The following is a 24,333-nucleotide window of genomic DNA, read 5'->3' on the forward strand; positions in this document are numbered from 1 at the left end:
TTACTCTCTATTGTTTTAAATTCTTAGTTTTTGTATTGTTTTTTTTTTAATTTTTGTATTCTGTAAAAACAAATCTCAGATTTTGGGCTTTTATATCTGATTACAAAATATTTTTTCCATTCTTTATTGCTTCTGCTATCTACTATTTTTTTACTACTGTTTCTTTGCTGCTGCTTCTTTGCTGTTTCTGTCCTTTTTTTATTCCTTTTGCAGGTATCAACTGCAGGGAGAGAAGAGCGTCTTTTCCATTTTGGTGAAATGGTGGTAGGCCTCGGGTGGCGTGATTGAGGAGAGGAACGGCGCCAGAAACCCTAGGGTTTCTAGCTTTTCTGAAACTGTTTTATGTTTTTAGGCCATTGGGCCCTCTTTTTTTTGTATTTGGGCTTTGTAATTGCGCTAGTTTGTAAATGGACTATTGTTTATTTGGTTTTGCTTTATTATTGGGCCCGGGCAAAATTGGGCTCGTGTAATATAGACTTGTGGCAAACTTCAACTGAGATTATCATGGAACTTTGACACTAAATTTATGAGAAAATCACTAGAGATGTAGTTTTGGATTTAATATGTTACACACACCAAGCTTAGATTACGTCATTCACAGCACAATGCGAAGAGAAAATATACAAGACCAGCTAAAGAAAATCATTGCGATACCAAAAGAAAATAAAAATCATCGTGCACCATCGATTTTGAATTTAACTTGGCTTTTAATGCTACTAGCCCTATGGAGATGCTAGTTGAGGCATCAAATTCGATGTCATAGTTATACATATCATGAAGCAAGTATTCAGTCTCTTCCACTTGTAAGTCATGTGCTCCCCATGAAAGTTTCTCTATTGCTAGCAATCCTTGTAATTCAGACACAACTTCCTTCATAGTTGGTCTTTCCTCTCCTTTTAGCCTCACTTATCTCCTAGCTAAAGTTGCCACTTCCTTAAGCTGCTCAATGTTTTTATCGTTCAACACTCGCCCATCAACAATATCTAGCAAGCGTTCCTCTTTCATAACAGAAACAAAGTATAGAGATAAGTTTCTTTCATGTTCAGGTCTTTCAAAAGAAATCGCTTTCCGACCTGTCATTAACTCTATGAGAACAACCCCAAAGCTATAAACATCACTCTTCTTAGTCAATTGACTTAAATGAAAATATTCAGGATCCAAGTAGCCTAGAGTTCCCTGGACAAGCGTTGTTACCTGTTCTTTATTTGAAGGGACCAATCTTGAAGCACAGAAATCAGATACTTTAGCATTATAGTTCTCATCTAAAAGTATGTTGGTCAACTTGACATCGCGATGAATAATAGGCGGAGAAGCAGCAGAGTGCAAATAGGAAAGGGCTTCTACTGCTTCTATAGCTATTTTCAAACGAGATTCCCATGATATGATGGATGTATGAGTGGCATTGTGCAAGTAATCGAAGAGGGTTCCATCTTTGACATATTCATAGACTAGTAAAGGGACTTGAGTCTCCAAACAACATCTCAAGAGTTTCACCACATTTCTGTGGTTGATTTGGGATAACACAATAACTTCGTTAACGAATGGTTGAACTTGGCTTTGATTTCCAATGAGGGATTTTTTAATGGCAATGCTGCGCCCGTCAAGCAACAATCCTTTGTAAACAGTACCCTGACCTCTTCGTCCAAGGATTCTACTTTCATGGTAGTTGTTCATCGCCTTCTTGAGTTCTTCGAGGGTAAAGATTTTAGCTATCCCACCATACTCTTCACGTTTTGAAAGTTGTTCTCGCAACAAAACTCCACCATTTTGCTTAAAGTTCTGTTGCTTTAGTAGGTTGAGCTTTCTCTGCCTAAGCCCCAAATACACCCATGAGTAACATAAAGAGGGAAAATAGAAGACTCATGCCTATACCTGTAATTACGGAAAAAGATTTGTTGATGATGACACACCTATTTTCGTACTGTTGAATTTGGGTTTGGATTGATGGGTGGTTTTTTTTTTTTAAAGTATTATCTTATTTATAATTTTTCTCAACTTAATTTTTAAACATATTAGTTTTGCCATTATGCATATTTAAACTATTCTTAGAACTTATTGCACCGATAATTTAAATCTATATTTTAGAAAAAGGAAAAAATAAAAAAAACTAATAACATTATTTTTTTAACATATTATTGATGCAATGAGTTTAAACATGTTCAAAATACATAAGAATCTATTGTACCGATAGTTCGAATTTCACATGTTAAAAAATTAACATTTATAAACATTAGTAAAACTGTTAAAAAAACATTAGATCCCAGTTGTTTAAGTAGTAAGTATACATGTTTTAGATGTGTTTTGCACTATATTCAAGCTCGCATTTAACATCTAAATTTTAAGATTTGAGTTATAATTGGACTGGTTTACTACAACTGACCCAAGCAAATAATATTTTGAATTCAAGTATGGCAAGAAAAAAAAACAGACAACACAAATAAGTAAATTAAAATTGAGAGAAATTTTGTAGTGTTATAGGATAGATGTTAGGAGTAAATTTGTATTTGAGTAATCAAGCACGATTAATTATAATAATGTAAAACTAGAGAAAGGACAAATAAAAATGTAGTAAAGCATATTGACAATAACAAACTTCAATGGATTTTTATCCAAAATATTTTCTTTAAAAATATTCATTTTATCTCATTATATTTATATAATTTTATTTTTTTCTTTTGCATGTGTGCACTAGAATGGGTGTTTTTAAGAAAAAAATCATGTTAACAATTTAATTGCAACAATTAATTGTGTTACTTATTTGAACTCTAACTAATGACATTATGAAAGTAACAGGGTTAAATTATGTCAAACTGAAGTATAAATTCTAAATTTTAAATTTAAACATAGTAAAGGGACCAATATTATAATTTGACCTTTAAATTATAACTTTGCCTCTAGTACTTATACTTTATGGAGGTTTGAGAATTAGTTCATGTACTTGAAATTTAAGCTTTCTTAATTTGTATATTTAAAAATAATTCTAATCTAATTATTGACATTATTAGTATTTTTTTTTAAAAATTCTTACCATCATATATGTTTATTGAGTTCATAATGAATTACTTGTAAGGTTAGCATGATTGCATGTGTGTATTTATGAAAAATTTTGATGAAATATTAATGGTATCAAACAATTCAGCATTAATTTTGAAATCGAAAAAGTAAAAAAAATATATAATGTTTTTCACCTAAACTTCATTGAAGTAGGAAGGCTTTTAAAAATATTTATTAATGATTTTGTATAAATTTTATTCGAATGAGTGATAACCAAATAGAACTAGGTGTTATATGTACTAACCTAGTGTGCCAACAAGAATGGGAAAATGCTGCTTGACTTTAGGATTGCAACCTGTTCCTTTTTTCCGGCCATCACCTTCAAAACCCTTGGGGCATGAACAATTATAGCTTCCAGGTAGATTATGACATGTTCCACTGCAAGGCTTCAATGTCTCGCATTCATTAATATCTACAAAAATTTTCAGACAGTTTTAAAGAAAGAAAGAAAGAAAAAAACAATATATTGGTCCCAAAATTAAAGTGTCTATCAAAATGAATCCTGTATTCTTCACCTTGGCAACCGTAAGAGAGATAAGGGTTACCTTGAAAACCATGAAGACACTTGCACAAATATCCGCGGCCATTTTCTGGATCTATGCAATCGCTATTTTGCTTGCAAGCATAATTATCTACATCCATTTTAGCTTCCATGCAACTTTGGTTCCCAATTGTCCAATCAAGAATAATTGGGAACTTCCTTTTGCTGAAATTAATATTGGAAAGATCTGAAACAGAGAAGCTATAGGCGCCATCTTCCACGGCAAATCCATAACTACAAGGATTGAAGCTTAATACTTTGGAATGCTTCCAATAGCTATCAAAACTTAATTCATAATCCGTCACACCTTTAGGGAGAGCCGTCTGGCAGCAGCCGATGCCAGAGCAAGATCTATTTACTAAATCGGCCACATCATAACAAAAGGATACACATCCGGTCGAATATGTTCGTCCCGTGAAACCCTCAACATAGGCATAGGTGTCACAACCAATGGCTGTGAACTTGTTTCTAGTATGAGATATGAGGAATTTTGAAAGCCTGAACCCAGCATAGAAATAATAAGCACTTCCTGATGAATTATAACAGTCATAACCTACCGAATATTGGATGCGCAAATAACCATTGAGAGAGATGTGGAGAACTTCAATATCACTGGTGGTCAGGAATGCTTTAGGAGGGTTGAAACTAGTGTTACAACGAATGAAAAATCTCTTACTGATATTACAATCAGTACTGCCTGTTTCAAAAGGGTATGGGATGCTGGTATTCCCACAGTTGCTTTGGCACCCTGCTTTTGCTTGACCTGCTACTGAGGTTGCTGTAACTGTTAACGTAACTGCAAACACAGCAAGCACCTTAAACATACAGCGAAAGCCCATGTCTCTGTTTTCTTTAATCTTTCTCGGCGGTATCTAGGATTACTCATTGGTTAGTAATTTATAGGAATAACATGTGGGAAGATTCAAAGCCATTTTAATTGGGCAACAGCAACCATATTTATTAGCTAGGAGGAAGGTGTCAACGTATGTCAGTAGTACTCATCTTTATTGCATCGTCCTTTCTGTTTTGAATATAGAGGGACCATCGACCAACTATATTTTGGAAATTGAAATTGGTAAGCATTCAACATCCATCTATCATTTTCTAATTATTCATATTTCAGTTTTTTTCTCCTATAACCAGATTTTTCTCCAAATCACATTAAATTAAATATACACTTGACGAGTTCAATTATAGATAGAAGCAAGTACGCATTTCTGTCGTTACAATTTATTGCGAAATTACTAGTATGGTTGGTACTGGGAGATGGCATTGTTTCATTTTATCTAGTAGATAATAAAAATAATTATAGATGGTTTATTTTTTTATGATAATACTTAAAACTACCCATAGTTTTTACCTAACACTTTAATAGAAGCATAAAATTAGTAGCAATATCTATGTCAATCGTGTTTACACGTATATATAACTAGTTGTTTATTTTTTAATTTATTAAATAATATAATTTTAAAATATATATTTTAAAAATACAGATTTACTAAATAAATGAGGATTGATCTAACTTAAGTATAAGTCTACTAATTTTGATAAATAGTTGAGATAATAAAATATTTTAAGAGTATTAAAAAATAAGTGGAAAACATTCAATTTTAAAATATTAAGTAATTAGATAAAATAAAGTATTATTCGAATATGACGCAAAATTTCATCTACAAGCAATCCTTACTTAATAGTAAAAAAAAAACATTTACAATTTTTTAAGCATTATTAAAATCTAATAATAATAAAACTAAGGAATATCAATTTAATAATAAAAACTAAACTAAATCAAATAGTAATGAACATCATACGTTTTTAATGATGGAAACAGAACTTATTAATTAATATTAAAAGATTATTTTTATTAATTTTTTAGATGTTATTTGAATGAAAAACGTTTTGTTAATACATTATTTATAGTGATATATGTTAGTTTTAATTTATATATAACTATAGTACTCATTAAGTAATTATTAATTTAAAATAATTAAATTTGTAATTAAATCTAATTAAGTGATAATAATTATTAAAACAATATGTAGATAATAAAATCCGACATTTGTTATTCATCGATGAAACATTGATAGTAATAATGACAAATGGTTTATTCGACCTCGATTTTTATTTTATTTTATTTATGATATGTCTATATTTACATAAACAAAATTAAAATAAAAAATACAATCAATGGTGTTGTTAGGAAAAATGTGTGCCACAAGGCGGTGGATGGCGGTCACGTGGAGTATTTTTGCGTACAACTGACCATACCACCGGAGGTGCATCCAAAGGTGTCGGCCTGTAGATTTCCTCCCCGTCGTCATCATCTCCTGAGTAGGTAGCTGACCCCCAGGGTGATTGTATCTTTGGGATCAATACCATCGTCAGCTTCTTTCATGGTTGATTGTTGCGTTGTCCTCACCTGCCATCGTGTATCTACCACTCTCTCGTCCACTGGTTGAGATGATGAGCCACCCCCGTAAAATAGTGATGTGCACGTTGTTTGAGTTATTATAGGCGTGAAACCATAAGCTTCCCTAAATCTCAAGTATGCCGGAAAGGTACCAGGCATCGACATCGCCATCGACTACTGCATGGGTGCTTGCATCTGTGGTGGTGGGCACGTTGGAGATTGTCCCGACACGAGGTTCGGCATTCACATTTGTGTAGGGGTACAGTATGCGGAGGACCTCGGTGAAGCGAAATATGTATCTGCGAGAGTAGAAGAACTGACTATGTGTAGCGGTGGTCTGTGGTGCAGTGGTGCTTGTGAATAAAATACATGGTTAGGTAATTGAATGGGAATACCTGGAGGGAAGTGACCCGAATATTGCATATTCATAGGCAGTGCATCTTCTGCCGGAGCGAATGACGAACCCGTCGTGCGATCGCATCCCCTCCTAGTTTGTTATGATGGTTCACGTGACCTCTTCGCTCAAATTTGTCGACTCCTCTCCTCCCGTGATAGCAGATACGACTTACCGATGACTCTAAACCATGCTAAGTAATCATCAACTGCCGCTGTGTTCGCTAAGAAAAATTGTTTACGAACGGGTATGGATTGCATCCTATGATCCCACGCTTCGATGTGCTCCTCATGTCGCACTGACCAGTCAATGTTGTCCTTCCCCCGCATGTCCACCTTGTGCAGATCCTTCAGGTCTTGCGGTGATGGTGAAATTCATTGCCTCCACCCGAACTGTCGCAACATTCGGTCTGTTTCGTGAATTTCCACCGTCGCGTACACTATCAACGGTACATTTGCGTCCCACATCTGCTGATTGCACAACACTTCTGGAGAGATGTAAGATATCACATCAGTGTCGGCATACGACATCCATTTAAATTGATAAGCAAAATTGTAAATATTGTTATTTATGAATTTTTTACGAATAATTACGTAATTAGTATAGGTTTGAAAGAATAGGTAACTAACACCGACTTCTAACCGTTGATCTAACAAAAACTTAATATCTTCTAGAACCTCGGGTAGTCTCACTTATCTCGGCCCATGGTTCCACTTGTATAAACGATATGTTAGTCGAAACTTATAATAATAAAAATTATTGTACAAATTATGTATTTGTTAATAAATAATGTTTACCTCATCACCAACAAGAATATATATGAGTCGGTCACCTTAGGACGTAGAAACGGTAGTTGCCACCAGACTCACGATTGCAGCAGGAGCAGACAACCACCGATTGACACTGACCTTGGGTTCGTGGCTCGACACATCTCCTAATATAACGTGGACAATATGGCAGATCTCCAACTTAGTTTCCCGTAATCATTGAAGTCCACTAGATGTAGTAACCACCTTACGTGCGCCAAATTTTGAGATTTGTTGAGCATTAAAATGCCTCCGATTAACCTTATGATGTATGCTCGGGCATATTGTTGTATCACCTCCTCTGTTCGGTCTTTAGAGTCTTCAAGGAGCTCGTCGAAATTACCCTTTAACCAGTTTATTAATATTAGACCACCTTTGAACTTGTTTGGGATATTACCCAATAGTGATCGGCAGAGGGTCACTTTGTTCGAAACGATATTAAATCCCGTTATGACTGACCTATCCACTGGCAGATCGAGTTGTAGCGCTACGTCTTCGAGTGTGATTGTACACTCGCCACATGGAAGGTGAAAAGTGTGTTTCTGGCCTCCATCTTTCCCCCAATGCGCTGATTTGTTGCAAATCGAGTTTACAGCCCCCGGGCATGCTAGACGCATGCAAGAATCCAACCGTTTGCAAGTGGCTACGAATTTCAAGAATGCTTTCCTATATTATGGATGAAGCCTTCCAGAACACGATCATCCTTCTATTTACAAAAAAAAATATAATTATTATAATAATAAAAATTAAATTTAACATTATTGAAATTATTTCGATCTTACCATTACTAATTGATGGCAAAAATATTCTTATCGTCGAAGCAGATTAGGAAGGCGACCATTCGTGAGAAATCGGTTTAAAAGAATAAAAATGAGATAATTAAAAAATAATATTTTTAAATAAAAATATAAAAAATTATTAAAAACGAGAGAGTTGAGAAACTTGAGACAGTTTGAGAGAATTTGAGATAATTAAAAGAGTTGAGAGAATGATGTGAATGAAAAAAATAAAAATTGAAGGGTATTTACAGGGTAAAAAAAGTTACTGTTGGCAACAACGTTCAAAAAGCCGTTGGAATTTTACCGTTAGCTAGAAAACGCTTCCAACTAGACTCGCTTTTCATAAAACTCAACCAACTAAACTCGCCTTACAACAAAATCAACTTATATCCTTAATTAAAATTAAAACCATCCCAAAACCTTAACTTAAAAAAAAAATCTGCCAAGCCAAAAAAAAATACAATAATTGTTATAAAAATTATGCCAAAATTCTTTAAAATAATCATACACTAACAATTGTTGTTGAGATGTTTAAGAGTACTTACATGTTTTCCCGTCAGAATTCGGACCTTCCGGATGGTTCGAGAAACTTATTAATTTAATCTGTAGCAAAACCCTAAATTCCTAAAAAGCCGATTCTAACATTCAACCCCAGAAAATCTCCGATCTCTGGCCTTTTACCCCTAAATTTCGACCCCTCTCTCCATCTTAAATTTCAGTGCAGATCATGGGCATAATAAAAAGCAGTTTTTCGTTCATCGTAGGAACAGTTTGCGGGGTTTACGTTGCCCAAAATTACAACGTTCCGAACATCAAAAAGCTGGCCGATACTGCCCTCTTCATGGTCAAGCATGTCGAAGAGAAGTACCGTAAGCCCAAGAACAGGGACGACGATTAGCTCCTCTATACGATTCACTTTTCTGAAACTGGTAGAGTCAGCAGGTTCTATTTTATTTTATTTTTCTTTTCAGGGAAACAAAAAGGAATTATTTTGTCGGATCAAATACCATAGTGCGATTCTGTACATGGGGAAAAGAGAGAGGATAAATTAGTGACAAATTTGGTGCATAATGATAACTTAGTGCTCTTTCATTCAATTGGAGACGCCTAAACTTACATATATATATTTTTTAAAGCGTTACGTTGTTCTTTTTGGCTTTTGGAATCTTATGTTCATTGTGATTCTGGTACCATGTTGAATTTGGGTTTTTTCTTTCTTGATGGAATGAATGCAACACCGCTAAAAAAAAAACACTCGAACCTACCCTTGTTTGATCGTGCGTTTGTTCTTTTCACACATTGAAAAATCAAAATTTTCCATTAACTTGGTTTCGGGCTTTGCATAATTGGCTATTTTGTTGAATGATGGAGTTATCGTGGGTTTGAAAATGGAATTTGTGTCGGCCTTCTCCATAGCCTGTGATCATACTTTTTCGAATTAGCAAACTGTTGATGAGTTTTCAATCGTTATGTAATGCAGCTGCCATCTAGGTTAACCACTTTGACATAGTCTTAGTTTTAGTATTATTTCTCTTTGGGCCTTGCTTAAATTGAAGAAGGAAGAATCTTACCTTAATTTATAGATGTGAATGTCATTGTTTCTTGCACCTGCATGCTTGGTGGTTAATACTGCATCTTAATATGGCTTTGAAATTTGTTTTACAATTCTCTATAATGAAGCGGAATGTGTTGTTCCAAGGTCTCTGCCATAGCTTCCATGTTGTAGTTGTCAAATGTTACATGGAAAGCATATATATTTTCTGAGTGTTGTAGGCGTAGAGATCTAGTATAGCTTTCTACTAGCTATTAACATGATTTACAGATAGGTGGATGGAATTGCATTCTATTTCAAGTTTTGTGTTTGTTCCATGAAAGCTGAAACATTGGGCAAATCTATATCTACTTGAATCTTTCTTCTGTATGTCGACTCTACTTAATCTGTTTGCAATGAAACAATTAATATAAGTAGTGTTGAAAATAAATTGCCGGCAGCTGCCTCCTGGTTCAGTATTGGTAAAGAATGAGGAACATGAAAATGCTGCATGTTGAAACTTGAATGTTTGGCAAACCCATGAGTGTTGTGCATTTTTTGCGAGTACTTTATATCAATCCTTTTTTGTTGTTGTACTAGTTTTTGGTGTCCTTTCTATGGTGAACACCACACCAGGGAATTAAGAGGATTATTGGACCCTGAGATTATTTATTAGGGATCACTATGCTTTTGTTTATAGTTTTGGTTAGTTAAGCTATCCATACTCCTGAGAAATGTTCATTGATATTTCCAAGTTCTTGCATTTCATTTACTCTCTGTTGTATTGTCATCTAATTTTTATTTCCATTCCTAATGAGTTGAGGACATAGTTCATATTTCAGAAAATTTTTTAATGCTTTAGATTTGAATTCTAAAAATAATGGATTTGAATTTGGAGAAAGTTAATTTCAATCTGAAATTTGCCTGAGCTGTAGTTTTGGGTAATGTTTAAATTTTGGTGAAATTGATCAGGGTTTTATAGTAATTAAAAATTTATAAACTGTTCTATTATCAGTTTTTTTTTCTATTTGCTAATAGAATGGTATTAATACCCGTTTTTAAATCGGAGTTTGAGTTCGTATTTTTTTAATTATCGCAAATTACAATATAAAAACATATTATTAAGTTATCAAAATTTGTGTAAGCATATATATAATACAAAAATAGAGATAATTTTGATATGTCCAGAAAAGAAATTGTATTTTCCATAATCAAGTCATGATATAAAAGTAGAAAAAAGACCCAGAAAATGGCTAGCAATATATAGATTTTTACTTTAAAATGGAATTATTAAAATTTGATGTTGGACTCAATCAAGTACAAATTCAATATCCAAACAAACTAGGTACTAGTATAAGAAGTAACAACTGTAATCAGCAACGAAATTGCAGGGGAAAGCTTTTTTTGGCAAATCTGATTGATAGCAACCCTTTATTTATTTTTAATGCTTAGCGCTGCAAAACACAAGTGGGCTGGTCCTTTGTGAAATACATGGTGGATAACTTAAAACCTATTTTCAGTCGTGTTCCTGTGGACCAATTTTCTTTCATTTCATCCCTTTATTTTCCGCACATTTTCTATCTATTCATGCACCTCTGGACCAGGTTGTGAGATTGGGACATAACTTTCTTTCGACCAAAAGATTTCGTTTTCTTGAATCCTGTCACACAAACATAGGCAACTCTTCTTCACTGCAACCTGCTGGATATATGGTTTCTTTTGGTTTTACTTCCAATTTTGTTGGCCTATAGGCTGTTTCTGAACAAAAAACAAAAACTAGTAATAAACTATGTATGATTATAAAATATATATACATATATAAATACAGTGGTGGTCACTCCATGGTAATTAGCATCATGAAGAAGGCTACAAAAATCTTCTAGCCCAAGCTATGATTTAAAGGTATCTTCCTCTTCATCTTATAATCCGAGGTGAAGAAACACTATGAAAATCATACAAGCTTTATACAACCGCAGTCTCTGTTGCTCCCCCTGCAAGTAAATCATACATTTAGTTCCGGTTCTTGAGATCTTGATTGCGGTCTTCCTTGTGATCTTGTTTCGGAAATCCTAGCAGCTACCTCGGCTACTACAAGCCTTGTCAGTAGCAGCCCTGCAACTAGAGCTGCTGCCATGAGCATCATAAAAACCGCGCTCCAGCTGTTGGCAGAGATGTAACCGGTTAATAATGGTCCAATTGCAGCACCAACAGAACCAGTTCCGTCTATGATTGCTGTCACAGTTGCCAATGCCTTTGAGTTCCCATTTAATGAACTATGTGTTCCCAAATCGGCTGAGACGGCAGTTGTTATAAGAGCATAGGGGCCATTTACAAACATGCCACAGATGAACATGAGAGCTATGTTCATTGCAAAGGAAATGTGTCCGTAACTACGATAGAAATAGAGGGCAGGGATAGCACAATACATAAAAGTTGCTGCTGTTATGGCTCTGGCATCTAGCCGATCCGAAATATGTCCAGCTAAGATTCCTCCAAGCACCCCTCCGACATCGAAAAATGTCGACAAGTTCCCTGCTGTCTCATCGGATAAATATTTTCCCTCAATAGCTGCAGATTTATGAATAGAGAAGAGAATCAGCAATGAGTCAATGAGTATTAAAAAGTTGAAATAAATTAAAATACCTGTACGGCCAATGTAGTATGGAAGCCAATAGAGAAATGTGTAAGCAACCAATTTGGCAAAGAAGAGGCAAAAAGCAAAAGGAGCAACCCCTGGGATTCGCCATGCTTCTATGAACCCCACTGCAATTTCCTTCATCTCAGTATGTGATCCCAATAGAGGCTCTGCTACTCCCTCTCTCTTCTTCTTAGGGGAATCTACTGCATCATCTTCTTCTTCTTGTCTATCAGCTCCAACTGATTCAGGACTAACAGGAAGAAGAAGACATACCAGGATGCCCATGAAAGCAATAAGCAAACCAGGCACAACAAAGGACCAACCCCATCCATAGCTCAATAGTGTTGAAGCAATCAAAGAACCAGTAATGTTCCCAATAGACGTGTGGGCATTCCATATGCCCATAATTAGCCCTCTTTTTTTCTTCCCGAACCAGTTACCAACTACTGCAACTACCGAAGGCCATCCTGATGATTGGAATAGACCAGCAATCATTTGTTCTATGAGGAAGTAGTAAAAGCTATGGATGTTAGCCCAGTACCCAACACCAAACAGTGAAGTAAACAAACCAGTTCCAATCATTCCCACTGTTAGAAAGATCCTTAAATTCATTCTATCACCCAAGTGTCCGGAGAAGTACATCCCAATAGCATAAACTGCAAGAAAGGCCACGTCGAGTTGACCAAGCAAGGCTGTCCCATCGGATCCATTAAACGGTGCCCAACCATCTCCTAGAACCCATGAGCGTCTTTGGGTTTCAGCAGGTGAGCTAAGGTATGTTATCCTCCATGGGAACTTCAAGCCTGCAGCAGATGACTGGGGATCAAGGGCACTCTTGACAATGCTGGTGGTTTTCCTTGTTGCATGATAGGTAGTATAAGCGAAAAATGTTACAATCAAGACAACTGCTTGATGACTTTTATAGGAAAGTTTTGCTTTCTTAATGTATTCCCAGAATCGAATCCCAAGTGGCTTGCTATGGCTTCTCTCAGTAGCCAATTCAGATGGTGAAGCCATGTATTTTGATTCCTTCGAGAAAGTAGAGCCTCCAGCTTTCTCCAACAGGCCAAATACAACAATCTGGACAACTATGAAACCAATAACCAATGTGAGACTGCAATTCTATAAGCCAAGAATCAACAAAAGTATTAATTGAAAAAGAAGAGCAGATAAGCAATACATCATCGAAGAGAAAACATCATAAAATTCGTCGAATTCAAGGCACAAAGCCGATGCGCTATTGTTTCCAGGGGAAAAAAATTGAGACCCCAAATTACTCTCTATAGAATAACTACAGAAAAAAAGGCTAAATAGTGGGTCAAATTGTTGTCAAAGTTGAATCCAAGTCCAAAGGTGAAAAGGGGCTTCAGAGTTGAGAAACAACTTGAAAAAAGAAAGAGGCTTCTGCAGTTATATATATTTCGAACATGGAAATTAACTGAACCTTGGAATAGATTCATAATAAGAAAAAAAGCAACATGTTGGCAGTTAAAAAAGCAAACAAAAGATGATGGAAACAGAGAGATGAAGAGCAAGAAAAAAAGATTTATTGCCTGTTGCTGAGTTGAGCCTTGAAATGTAAACAAAAGTGGGCTTCTTTTTGGCAGTGAAGTGAAACTGTTAGTTTTCTTCTCTGCTTTTTAATTTTCAAGTCGTTAACCAACCAAAACGTTTTAACGATTTTAAGCTTTCCAATCCCAGCGGGAGGATGACGATAATAATTTAACGACTTGAATTGCCAATCATACCCTTACGTAATTTCTCATTTCTATTAGGCTTACGCGCTTTGTGAGATGACTTAATTGCCCCTTTACACCCAAAGCATCATTATCAATGAATTGGGAAACCTCTTTTTAGCCTGTGTTTTGGACCGAATTCCCATCAACAACCCTAACCGTTGATTATTTTGTTCATCATCTAGGGTTATTATTTATTTGTGTTAAAATATATTTTAATCTTAGTTTTAGTTTCAAAATTTTACGCTTTTTATTTTTTGTTATTATGCTTAAAATTTTTAATTTTTTTCTTAAATTCATTAATGTAATATTTTAAAGTTAAAAAATTTAATTTAATAATCATGTAACGATAAAAATAACATTGAAAATGTTTATATGAATTTTTCTCTTAAAAACATTTATTTGAACTTATCATGATAATTTTTTGTTGGAATATTGTCCCTAAGAAAAATTGACGTCAACAATTTCATTGAAATAATTAACAATATTTAGACTAACTACTGACATTATAAAAGTAGAAATATCAAATTATGTCAAAAAATAAAATATATAAATTAAATTTCAAGTTTTAGCATAGTATAAGGCTAAATCTAAAGTTTGATTATTGCCTTATAATGTCAAAAAAAATTTTACAAAGTCAAACCTAAAAGAAATAGAAAACTACTTATCCATCTCTAAGACCTTTAGGGAATTAAATTATATATAATAATGTAATATTTGAATAAAAAAATTAATGGTATTAACTATTTGACTAATTAATAATAGTGTAAAAACACAGGGACCAAATTACATTAGAAATTAAAGTGTAGCAGTTAAATTTTAAATTTAGACATAATAGAGATACCAAAATTGAAATTTAATCATTTTTCTAAAATTGAAAAAAAGAGTAAAATGTACGCAAATAGGAAACTATGTGCTAGTTTCTAAGACTCCTAAAGTATTCAAATTATATGTAATAATCTAATGTTTTAACTTAAAAGTTAGCGGTATTAACTATTTAGACTAATTAATAACATTATAAAAATATAGGAACCAATTTATATTAAAAATTAAAGTATAAAGACTAAATCTTAAATTTAGACTTAGTAGAGAAACCAAAACTAAAATTTAATCATTTTGGTAAAATGAAGAAAAAAGAAAAGAAAGGGACCATAGTTTGGGTGTGCCATGTATAAATGGCATGGGGCTAGAACTTAAGTCTAGCAAACTCTTGAAAGATACAAATTCTCCCAGAAATTCTCAAGGCACTGAAATAAAGTAGAAACAAACTTAAAAGTGAAAGAGCAACGAAAAAAATTGAAAAGACACAAGAAAACAATGCACACCAAGTGTTTATAACCTTGTCTTTTTAAATATATAAAGAATATAGGGCTTGAAACATATTTTAATCTATGTCAAAACAATGAAAGACAAATTTATAACATTGTCTTTTTACGTGGATGACATGTTGGCCACAAATAATTAAGAGACATCGTTATAGTGAAAAATATTTTATCCTCAAATTTTGAGTTGACTGTCATGGGTAATATAGGACTAAAAATTAATTAACATTTTTATAGAAAAATATAAAGGTCTAAAATAATAAAATGCGTTCTTAAACTCTATACAAAAAGAAAAAGTTCTTTATTCCGATATTGTAAGTAGCATTATATATGTTGTGATTTGTATAAAGTTAGATATCTCATACATATTTAAACTAAATGGAATCTATGCATCTAATTGGATATACAGACATCTATTAAAGATGCAATTTAGATATAATGAATCTATTTCCATATATGTTTTCTTACTTTAAAATAGAGGCTTGTATAACTTTATTTGCTATGAATGTTGAATTTGTGGCAATTGTTCTTAAGTGTTTGGCATAAATTTTTTTTGAATTATTAGGGATTTAATAGATACATCAAACATAGTGATGAAGTACCATTCTAAGCTACAATTGCAAACACAAAGGATCCCAAATATTATTCAATGACCAAACACATAAATTTCAAGTACGTATAATCATATGAGAGACATGGTTATACATAAGAAAGTCAACATGTAATACATATTTATGCATAAAATTATTATAGATTGGCTAACGAAACCAATACCCAGAGATTATATAATAGACATGTTATACCTATAAGAATCTATTGTATTTGCTGAAGTGGTCAAGTTGAACAACGTGTACTTCTTTTATGGGTTAATATGTAGTTTTCCCCTTGAACTTGTCTAAAAGTACCTAGTTGGTACCTACACTTTTTTTTTTGTATATAGTTGATACCTGAACTTATATTCTGTCATCTAGGTTGGTACTTTCGCTCTAATACTGTTAGTTTATGCTAACTAGAGATAACAACCTAGATGACAAAATACAAGTTCAAGTACCAACTAGGTACAAAAGAATGTTCAGGCACCAACTAGAAATTTTTGGACAAGTTTAGGGGGCAAACTACATATAAACCATTCTCTTATTGTTGATATAGAACTTTGTTTCATAAGAGCATACACACATGTAAATATATATGTTTACTACATATATAAGATTAAAAGTATGTTGGAAAGATGATTGGCCTTCTCAAACAAACAATCACCTTTATGGTTTAGTTTTAGATAGAGATGAAATTAGTTTTAAGTTTTAAAATTGAGAGCTTGAACAAGATAATGTATTAATATGAGGTTATATAGTTGTGGAATTATGAATGAAAGAGAATAAGAGATCCCGCAATTCGTTTATATGCCAAGTGAAAATCATATTGTTGAATTTATTAAGAAAGAAGATTTGTGGAGTCAAATTAGATACTAAACTATCTGAACTATCATTTGTATAGTATTGATATTATGATAATTATATGCACTCTAAGGGATAAGGGAGAGTAATATTGTAGAACATGTTTCATACTAATGTGCATTATTTGATCAATATGATTAATTGAAGAATTGACTCTACTTCAAAGTTGTGTGAAGCCCATAAGATTAAGTGGGATTTCTATTTAAAACACTTACGACTTTTAATTGTTTCTTGAAGTTTCAATTTAATTTAGTTATCTTAAAATTTTATTAATTATCATCTATGATTGATCTAACAAACATATCTGTTAGAGTTGAGTGACTCGAATGCTTATTAAATAAAATACAATGGTAAAATAAAATAAAAGTAAAATCCATATAGAATTATACTTTTTTTATTTTATATTGATTAGAATAAGATTTTTCAACCTTACTACACTTCATCTATTTGACATTGATTAGAATAAGGTTTTTCAACCTATAAATAAATGTAGTTTAAACTCCTCTTATATCATTCGAATTCGACATTAGTGAATTTTCTTCTCCTCCGTTCGTGGTTTTTTTGAAAGGATTTTCCACGTAAAATTTGTGTGTTTTCTTTTTCTTTTTCTTATTGCTTTACGATCGTTCTATATTTCCATTATCAACGTTAGTTTTACAAACTGGTATCAAATCTTTTCGGGTTACTTGTCTCAATCACAGTAATGGCAACAATGAAGTATGATATTTCGCTGTTAGATCACAACACTAGATTTGCGTTATGGCAGGTAAAGATATAGGCAGTTCTTGTGCAGATGGATTTGGAGGATGCCCTACTAGGGTTAGATAAGATGCCTTCAACATTGACAGATGAAGAGAAAAGACGTAAAGATCGAAAGGCTTTAAGGCAATTACAACTGCATCTGTCGAATGAAATTCTATAGGACATGTTGAAGGAAAAGATCGTTGCTGCATTATGGAAAAAGCTTGAGCAACTATGTATGTCAAAAACCCTAGTTGGCAAGCTGCAATAAAGCAACATCTTTATGCTTGTCGTTTGGAGAAAGGTGCGTCTGTGCATGAACAATTAATTGTGTTTAAAGAAATTCTCTCAGATTTAAAGGCTATAAAGGTTCATTATGATAAAGAAGATTTAGGGTTAATTCTATTTTATTCGTTGTCCCCTGTCTTATTTAACTTTTAAAGATAAAATTTTGTATAGCCGCGAATCTCTCACAGTTGATGAAGTCTATGCTTTATTGACCTCGTATGACAAGATGAAACATCTCATGGTTGGATCTAACTCTTCGGGAGAGGGTCTTATTGTTTGTGGAAGACAAGAATAAAATACTGATGATAATCGTACGATAACACATAAACAAAATCCTCACATTAAATCTAAGGGTAGATCAAGATATTCAAACAGAGGTAAAACTTGTAACTTCTGCAAGAAGAAATGACACATTAAGTTTAAGGGTTATAAGTTGCAGAACAAGTTGAGTTAGTGTAGTTAGTAGATATATGGCAAATCTTGGTAAAGAACACTGGAAAGCAGTTTAGTGGATTTTCAGATACTTACAATGTACTACTGATATTTTCTTATAGTTTGGAAGAACTAGAGATAGAGTCATTGGGTATGTTGATTCTTATTTTACTGGAGACCTTGATAAAAGAAGATCTCTCACAGGTTATGTCTTTACTTTTGGGGGTTGCGCAATCAGTTGAAAAGTCACTTTGAAAACTATAGTTGCTTTATCTACTACTGAAGTTGAGTACATGGCGATTATTGAGGCTTGTAAAGAAGCTATTTTGTTAAAGGGACTCTTTGGTGAACCCAGTAAAGACCTTCATATCAGTATAATGTTTTGTGATAGTCAGAGTGCCATCTTCCTTTCGAAAAATCAAATGTTTCATGAGAGAACAAAGCACATTGGTGTTCGGTATCATTTTGTGTGTGATATTATTACTTGTGGAGATGTTGTTGTGAACAAAGTTAGTAGTCATGAAAATCCTACAGATATAATGACTAAGTCACTTCCTATAACCAAGTTTGAGCATTGTTTGGACTTGGTTGGTGTTTATTGTTGCAGAACACCCTTTAAGGGGTTTCATGGAAAAGGTGAAGAACTTGTTTATTGAGAATTCGTGTCAAGGTGAAGATTGTTAGAGTTGAGTGACTCGAATCCTTATTAAAATAAAATACAGTAGTAAAATAAAATAAAAGTAAAATTCATATAGAACTATATTTTTTTTTATTTTACATTGATTAGGATAAGGTTTTTCAACCTTACTACATTTCATCTATTTGACATTGATTAGAATAAGATTTTTCAACCTATAAATAGATGTAGTCTAAACTCTTCTTGTATCATTCAAATTTGACATTAATGAATTTTCTTCTTCTCAGCTCGTGATTTTTACTAAAAGGTTTTCCACGCAAAATCTATGTGTTTTCTTTTTTTTTTCTTATTACTTTGCGATCGTTCTATATTGCCATTATCAACGTTAGTTCTACAATATCTAAAGAGCAATTGAAGTGATATAGAGAGATTTGAAAAGAAGGAAGATCATTATAGTTTCTTATTTAGTTGTATTCAGTGGCAAACCGATTATGTTTTATATTGTGAACATAATTGTGAATACAAAAGTTTATTACATCATTGATATAAAAGAGATAATGAGAAACTTGAAATGTGAATGAATGAATCTAAAGTACTCCATAATCAATTTTTTGATCAGCTATATATTCCTAGTAGTTTATATTTCAAGGTTATGAAATATGTTGGTCACACTGTCTTTTTTTTTATTTGTATGAAAATTATAGAATAGATATATCGATCTTTAAAGTTTATTAGAAAAATATTGTGTCCATTAGATACAAGCAGAAGATGTTAGAAAAGCTAGGCATGCCATTTTAAATTGTGAAAATTGACAATGGTGTTTAAATAATATCATAACAGTCAGTTGGACAGGGAACTGATTGAGGTACTGGTCTGAAGAATAGTATTGAATTAGTTGGACTAAAAACCAATACGAACCGATTAAACTGATAGTTGAATTATTTTTTATTTTTTAAATATTTTTATAATTATTTAATTGAATTAATTACACCATTGAACCAATGACTGATCAATCCGATTACTAATTCAATTCCAAAATATTGATTACAACTTACAAGTGAAAAAAAGAGAGGAGGTTTTAACTTCCTCGTTAACAATAAAAAATGAGTTAATTATCTTCCTCAAAAAAGAAAAATATTGACTAACTAAAAAAAATTAAAAGTTTAAATAATTTATAAAAAGTATCGTTAGGTTTAAGGGCGAAGTCAGAAAATTTTTTAATGGGTCGAAATAAAATTGTAATTTTTACGATAGTAAAGATATAATTTTATTATTTTAATAGTTTATATTTATATAATTTTTAAAAGATTAAATTAAATTTTTATTAATTTTAAAAGGAATAAAGCATAATTTTATTTTTACTAATTTAAAATTTTAAAAAATTTAAATAAAAAAATTTCCCATGGAATGTGGCAATCAACCCCTAGCTCTCCCACTGGCTAGGCTCATTCTAAAGAGGAAAATGACAGGCAAATTAGCGGTTATCCATGTATGAGATTTGGCCATTAGCGTATAAAATAAAGGGATACCATCATTGACGTAATGTGATGTTTGGCCACGTCGGAAAGAAATTGTCAGGTCGACATGAAAATCACAAATTTGAGAAAACAAGGCTCCCCATTTTTGAAAATATTCTTTTTATTTTATTTTCATTTTTAAAATATTTTTTTATTTTTTATTTTTTTTTTTGAAAATTGAAAATACGTTAGGTAATGAAAAAAATATTTTTCATAATGAAAAAAATCAAACATGCTTGGTACTTATTTTTCTATAATAGAAACATTTCTCATTTTTAACAAAAACATGCTATAGATTCACTAATTTACTAATTTAATTATGTATTTATTATAATTGCTTTAGATTATTACTCCACTATTAAATAAATAAATCATAAAAGAAAGAAACCCTAGCGGGATTTAGTATTAGTAATATACAAAAACATATATAATAGTATTATTATTATTAAAATAAATTATTAAAATAGTCACTTTTGTTTACCTCAAGTAACATTTGTGTTGTAACATTTTAGTCACTGAGCTGTTAATTATCATTAACGATGTAACTTAAGCTAATGTTAAATTCTATAATTGGTCCCTATATTTTTTTTATTTTGAGCTATTTAATTTTTTTCTTTTATGTTCTTTTAACTTCTTTTTTTATTTTTTATTTTTCATTCTCTTATACTTCTCCCTTTGTTTTCCTCCTTTCTCAATTTCTTTTAACATAGTTTTTTTATGTTTGTCATTTGTTAAAACTAGTCCATAAGCTTACCTCACTCGAAAAAAATTAAATTGTTCAAAAATACAAAAGTATAGGGATTAGTTTTAACAAATGACAAGCATAGAAAAACTATGTTAAAAGAAATGGAGAAGGGAGAAAAACGGAGGGAGAAGTAGAAGAGAATGGAAAAAAAAGGAAAGTTAAAAGAACATAAAAGAAAAGAAATTAAATTGCTTAAAACAAAAAAAAATATGGGGATCGATTGTATAAATTAACCTAAAATTTTTGCTTGAAATGATGATTTAACGTGTCCCGTTAGCTTACTATTAACGACAATTAACGGCTCAATGACTAAAATGTTACAACGCGATAATCTAAATGACTAAAACGTAACATTTCAAACATAAGTGACTAAAATATAATATGAAGTAAATAAAAGTGAGTATTTTAATAGTTTACCCTTATTATTATTATGTCCTGAAAATGGAAAGGAATGGTAGAAATGAAGAAAGAAAAGAAAGGTATTAGTATTAGGGTCTTTTTCGCAATAATTATAGCAAAGACAATAATAGATAGCAGCCTAGCTGTTATGTTGAGAAGCCAGAAAGAAGTGAAAGTGAAAGTTGCCAAACAATATTTGTATGTGGCTATTACTTCTCTTTGTATGCTTAACAATTATAATTATCGCATAGTGACGAGTCCACACTCAGTTGGGAAAGTGTGACCTAAGCTACATTTTTTGTGTTATTCATTCATGTTTCTCTGCTTCCACTAATAAAGAGCAGCAAGCAAGTAGGTCTTTGTTTTATGCAAAGGCACAGGCATTGCATCTATTTTGGGTGCTGGAAAATTTCGAAATATATGTGTGGTCAAAGAAGTTTTGAAAAACCAGGAGGGATAGCCGGTTGTGGGTTGTTTAATATTAGAAAAGGCGGGTGGCATATCCAACAAATAGTACAATTTTTTAGAAACTTTTTAAAATATATAAGTTTATTTTTTATTGAGAGATAATTTAAGGTTTTATAAGTAAATATGAATATAATTTTTTTATTAATTTTAAAAAAAATTAACATACCCTCAAAATAATATAATTTATTTTAAATTTTAAAAAATTATTTTTATAATTTTACTATTATAGCTTAAATAAGAAATATAGGTTGTATTATCGTAAGGTATATTCTTCCGGCCTCTTCCCCCAGCTTTGAGAATGTGGGCCACCGCAGCTAACTCTCGCCGCCAAATTACGGATTAGTTTGAGTGGGGTTTGATGTTGAGCGTCACCATGTTGGTTTACTTTTGCTTTTAAGAAAAGGAACTCAATTCCCCCACCAGCTTTCCGCCTCGAACTCACCACACCAATTAGTGGTTTGAGTTGTTAAAAATTGCTTTTAAATCTGATGATAAAAGACCAAAAAACCGTAAATTACATATTTAATTACTCGAGTTTATTTATGTTTCTATTTTGCTTATTATTTAAAAAATTTGTTATTTTAATTACTTTTATTAAATAAGTTATCAATTTTAATTACTCTTGTCAGTTAAGTTGTTAGTTTCAGTCACCCTACAGTTAAAAAAGAATTTGATCACCAAATGAAACATTGATATACTGTATAACAATAAAATTAACTCTTAATGTTTATCCATTTTATTGATTTAATATTGATTTTAAAAAATACGATAAATTTAACCCTTAATATTTACACAGTATACTAATTTAGTCGTAGTTCTAAAAATTAAGAAAATCTAAATTAAAATTCAAAAATACATAAAAATTTAAAAATTATTAAAAAATAGGCGTTAACCCCCTAAGAACACCATGAAAGGTTCCCTCTTTCTTTTTTCTTTCTTTTAATTGTATGAACTTTTCTTTATTTTTTACTTGTGGTTTTGTCTGATGAGCAGAGATGAAAAGATATTGTAAGAGAAGTTGGCAAAGAAAATGGCACAGGCGATGGCTATAGGGAACCTTCAGAGCAAAAAGGTGAGAACAAATAACAATAGAAAGATGGTGGGGATGAGATGATTTTAGATTGTAGGGTAAAGAAGATAGTGTTATTATTATATTAATTAGATTGGGAAAATCAAATCTTTGTTTATCATTTTAACAAACTCTTGGTGTGCATTTATTTTAAGTGATTTGCAATGGAATTTGATTTGCTCTTTAGTAATATTATCTAATTAATTACCTTCAAATTCTAAAAATTCAGATTTCGTTATTATTTTGATTCGAATAAATAATCCATATTGACATTTAAAACTTAAATGAAAAATTAATCCATTTTCACATAGAAAAATTGAAGTCGCTCAAAATGGTAAAGCACAGAAAATATTTGAGAGAAGGAGGAAGAAAAATTGGCGTTGACTGAAAAGATGAGAAGGAAAAGTGTGGACTTTGAGGGAAGGAAGGAGAGAAAATATATTAAATTTAATCATTTTTAAATATATTTCTTTTATAATTTTTTGAGTATTTTATATATTTTATAATTTTTAATAAATTTTGAATTTATATATATTTTTTAATTTTAATTTATGTTTTTCTTAATTTTTAGAATAATGACCTAATTGGTATAATATGTAGGTTAATTTTTTTTAAAAAAATTGAGATTAATTTAATAAAATAGATGAACATTGAGGGTGACTTTTGTTATTATACTATGCCACATTAACATTCTATTTGGTGATGAAACCTATTTTAATGAAAGAGTGATTAACAACTTATCTAACAAGAATGACTAAAATAACAAAATTTTAAAATGAGTGACCAAAATAAAAATGCTGGTAAATTCAGGTGACTAAATAAGTAGTTTATCCATAAAGAAAAGATGGCAAAGGAATAAAGAGAAGAAGCTGTGAGATGAGTTGAAGAGTCTTTTTGGAGAACTTATTGCAACAAGGAGGGCTCTGGTCCTAAAGACCGGAAGATCATGCAAGCTGTTGAACCAATCTTAATGGAAATATTCACTCATTTTAATATTAATTTGGGTGGGTTTGGAAAGTTATATAATAGTTGAATTTGCATTTTTTTGGGGTGAAAAATAAACAAAAATACAACTATAAACCTCCTAAGAGGATCTAAAAGCTTTGTCTTGTTGGATAACCATAACCACCAAATCAAGGGGCACATAAAAAATCTGAAGAGGTGATTTCCAAGAGAGGCTGATCTTTGCTAATTGATCGGCGACTAAATTACACTCCCTGTTGACATACTTAAATTCCCATTGCCCATTAGAGCGCAGAAGTCGTTTAATTCGCCTGAGAACTGTAGAGCCTGAATCCACTGATATCTCCGTGGACAAAGCCTTAACCACTTCAAGGTTATCAAACAAAACTCGAACTTTTTTACAACCCTT

General features: G+C 32.1%; 2 protein-coding genes and 1 pseudogene across 5 annotated transcripts; 1 reads left to right on the forward strand and 2 right to left on the reverse strand.

Annotated features, from left to right (window-relative positions):
• Positions 1-595: 595 nt before the first annotated feature.
• LOC107947353 (wall-associated receptor kinase 2-like) lies at positions 596-4,473 on the reverse strand (annotated as a pseudogene).
• A 4,066-nt stretch (positions 4,474-8,539) lies between these two features.
• LOC107947352 (uncharacterized) lies at positions 8,540-9,081 on the forward strand. The gene has a single exon (XM_016881993.2). The coding sequence runs from the start codon at positions 8,712-8,714 to the stop codon at positions 8,880-8,882; it is 171 nt and encodes a 56-aa protein (XP_016737482.1). The 5' UTR covers positions 8,540-8,711; the 3' UTR covers positions 8,883-9,081.
• Positions 9,082-11,292: 2,211 nt separating this feature from the next.
• Positions 11,293-13,872, reverse strand: LOC107947350 (putative glycerol-3-phosphate transporter 1). 4 transcript variants are annotated; one of them, XM_016881990.2, is made up of 3 exons: positions 13,707-13,872; positions 12,159-13,241; positions 11,293-12,083 (listed from the first exon to the last, which is right to left on the reverse strand). In XM_016881990.2, exons 2-3 carry the CDS (start codon positions 13,168-13,170, stop codon positions 11,518-11,520), a joined length of 1,578 nt encoding a protein of 525 aa, XP_016737479.1. In that variant the 5' UTR covers positions 13,171-13,241; positions 13,707-13,872; the 3' UTR covers positions 11,293-11,517. The 4 variants fall into 4 exon arrangements, with proteins under 4 accessions (XP_016737479.1, XP_016737481.1, XP_016737480.1 ...); XM_016881992.2 differs by having other exon boundaries at positions 12,159-13,233; positions 13,707-13,839; XM_016881991.2 differs by having other exon boundaries at positions 13,334-13,805.
• Positions 13,873-24,333: the final 10,461 nt, after the last annotated feature.

Source organism: Gossypium hirsutum, chromosome A03, assembly GCF_007990345.1.
Source record: "Gossypium hirsutum isolate 1008001.06 chromosome A03, Gossypium_hirsutum_v2.1, whole genome shotgun sequence".
Lineage (NCBI taxonomy): Eukaryota > Viridiplantae > Streptophyta > Magnoliopsida > Malvales > Malvaceae > Gossypium > Gossypium hirsutum.

Bases quoted from the DNA above. Each gene is read 5' to 3' on its own strand.
- LOC107947352 (XM_016881993.2), top strand. From the start codon at position 8,712: ATGGGCATAATAAAAAGCAGTTTTTCGTTCATCGTAGGAACAGTTTGC.
- LOC107947350 (XM_016881990.2), bottom strand. From the start codon at position 13,170: ATGGCTTCACCATCTGAATTGGCTACTGAGAGAAGCCATAGCAAGCCA. The intron at 12,084-12,158 runs GTATTTTAATTT...ATAAATCTGCAG, and splicing joins ATACTACATTGGCCGTACAG to CTATTGAGGGAAAATATTTA.